The sequence below is a fragment of the Arachis duranensis genome, chromosome 10 (genome assembly GCF_000817695.3).
Source record: "Arachis duranensis cultivar V14167 chromosome 10, aradu.V14167.gnm2.J7QH, whole genome shotgun sequence".
Classification (NCBI taxonomy): domain Eukaryota; kingdom Viridiplantae; phylum Streptophyta; class Magnoliopsida; order Fabales; family Fabaceae; genus Arachis; species Arachis duranensis.
This window is the reverse complement of record NC_029781.3, coordinates 12,123,165-12,125,715: the sequence shown is the minus strand read 5'-3', so window position 1 is coordinate 12,125,715 and position 2,551 is coordinate 12,123,165. Positions and strand designations below refer to the sequence as shown.

Sequence of the window (2,551 nt, the reverse complement as noted above, 5' to 3'; positions counted from 1 at the left end):
AAATAAAAATAATTCTAAAATTCTGTTTCTTTGATTTTATTAAAAAATAAAACTATTTGAAGCTATTTTAGTTTATATCACCTATGACAACTATCCATCCTGTGGTTCAAAATCAACAGATTTTTTGAGCAACTCGTAAGAGATAAATGCATCGAAATTTCATGACCTTTTTGATACGACCAGGGAAATCTTTTATCTATGAGATTTCTCTCCGCATTGAATTTCATCAAATCCTAACAAGTCGAAATAGGTACCAGTTAAGTTATGGGATTTATGTTATTTCATTCGTTATACGAAAGAGTAGGTCGAGAAACTATATACCAACCCATTTAGTGTCGTGACATTCCTTCATTAACTTTCTCCTTAGATTTTTCCACTTAGGAATGTATAGTCTTCTCTCTCTGGTGTAGAGAAGGTCGTCTTCTAGCCAAAATCTTTTGGTCTTACATTCTTTAGACAACTCCAATAACTTCTTGGCCAATAGATCATGTTGCAACCCTATTTGATGGTATGCACAATATCTCCTTCGCCCATAAAAATGGCTGCCAACTCAGCCTTGCAGCTCAGCACATCTGCTACTACATTAGTCTTACCTGACTTGTATTCAAATTTGAAATCAAACTCAGCTAAGAAATCTTGCCACCTAGCTTGTTTGGGGCTTAACTTCTTCTGAGTTTGGAAGTAGCTTGTAACCATACTATCTGTCTTGACGATGAAGGGTAAACTAAACAAGTAGTGGTACCAAGTTCTCAAACAATACACCACTGCAGTCATCTTCTTCTCTTGGACGGTGTATCGCCTCTTTGTATCATTCAACTTGCGACTCTTAAAGGCAATGGGATGTCCTTTTTGCATCAAAACTCTTCCAATAGCAATGTCAGAAGCATCAGTGTAGACTTCAAACACCTTTGAGTAGCCGGACAATGCTAGTACTGGTCCTTCTGTGATAGCAACCTTCAATTTATCAAAGGCCTTTTAACATTCCTTGGACCATTCCCAAGATTGATTCTTCTTGAGAAGATTGGTTAATGGTGAAGCCTTGGTGGAGTATCCCTTGATAAATCTCTGATAGTAGTTAGCCAACCCAAGGAATGATCTCAATTTAGATACTTTATTTAGTACTCCCATTCTTTAATAGCCTTCACCTTCTTTTGATCCATAGAGAGAGTTTCACCTTTATGATGTGTCCTAAAAAGTAGACTTCATCCCTTGCAAATGAATACTTTTCTCTTTTAGATGTTGACTCTTTTTGTAATAGAGCTAAATATGTAATCTCTCCCTTCTTGAATACTTTCTTGAGTTGCATAGCAGAGAGCATAGGTGGTCCTCTAGCTGTATAGACTGTAGGGATCATGCATGGAGACACTTTCTCTATGACGCATACTATGTCGTAGTATGACATCGGTATTATATTTGCATTCCTTTGCAAGTCGAGTCCGATGATCATCTTGAAATCATCCATGGGTGCTACTAAAAAATCCACAAGACCCTTCCAAGAACCAAGAGTCATTTCTTCCTCTTTTGTTACTCCCTTAAAGGGTTTACTCTTGGTATTCACGAGTTTGAACCAGCCAGTCTTTTCGGTGATCTTTAACCCAAGCCTCTTTGCTTCATCAGGCGTGATGAAATTGTATATAGCACCAGTGTCGATCATAGTCATGACGGATTTTTCATTGATAAAGACTTTGACATATATCAAGCCTTTCTTTTCTACAGGACTTGCCTCTTTGCTATTCACACTATTCATGAGTTGGACAGATCCAACACACTTAGTCACTTATGATTGAGCCTCTCGTTCTTCAGCAATAGACGCCAGAGTCCCTAGCTTAAGGCATTCCTTCTTTTGGTGTGGTCTCTTACACACGAAGGATCTTCCTTTGGACACGAAAACTTTCTTCTTTTTCTCGTATTCTTTTTTTGAAGAGTAATTTCCTTCTTTCTTGGTTGAAAAACTTTTTTCCTTGTCTTTCCCACCCTTAGTGAAACTAGGTTTGGAGAAAAATTTGGGTTTAGAGTCTCCCCAATAATATTCGGTAAGCGATTCGGCCACTACGATGGCCTCTCGACATTTTTAATATTTCTCCTTTGTAATTCTTGCTTTGTCCAAGGTTGGAGTCCATTAATGAAGAAGAACAACACATCCTCTGATACTAAGTTAGGAATTTGAAGCATGAGAGTAGTGAACTCCTTTACGTAGTCGTTAATCGTACTCTTGTCCTTTAACTTCTTTCTTGCTTCATAGACTACATTCTCAGGAAAGAATTGTCTTTTCAACTCTCTTTTAAAATCTTTCCATGTGGGTATGTTACAAGTACCCTTCTTCATATCTACACATTTTCTCCTCCACCATAAAGTAGCATTATCAGAAGGATTTTGCTACTGTGTAGAAGAAAGATTTCTTCTACATGTATAAAAGCTACGTGTCTTGTTTAAGAATTTGACAGTTGTTCAGTATAAAAATGTGCGTTAGATTAGCAACTTTACGAGAATTCTAGAAAACTGTGATTACAGGAATGGTAGGTCCCATATATTTTTTTAATCAATATACAAT

The 2,551-nt window shown here is 37.1% G+C and overlaps 1 protein-coding gene across 1 annotated transcript; it reads right to left on the bottom strand.

Annotated features, from left to right (window-relative positions):
* Positions 1–498: 498 nt before the first annotated feature.
* Positions 499–1,660, bottom strand: LOC107469037 (uncharacterized). Its single transcript, XM_016088428.1, has 2 exons — positions 1,175–1,660; positions 499–954 (listed from the first exon to the last, which is right to left on the bottom strand). Exons 1-2 carry the CDS (start codon positions 1,658–1,660, stop codon positions 499–501), a joined length of 942 nt encoding a protein of 313 aa, XP_015943914.1.
* Between the last annotated feature and the right edge of the window lie 891 nt (positions 1,661–2,551).

What these genes read in the sequence shown, in the direction of transcription:
- LOC107469037 (XM_016088428.1), bottom strand. Translation starts at nt 1,660, where the DNA reads ATGACTATGATCGACACTGGTGCTATATACAATTTCATCACGCCTGAT. An exon ending in TTTTAGGACACATCATAAAG is followed by an intron (nt 955 to 1,174) that starts GTGAAACTCTCT and finishes GATAAATTGAAG; the next exon opens with GTTGCTATCACAGAAGGACC.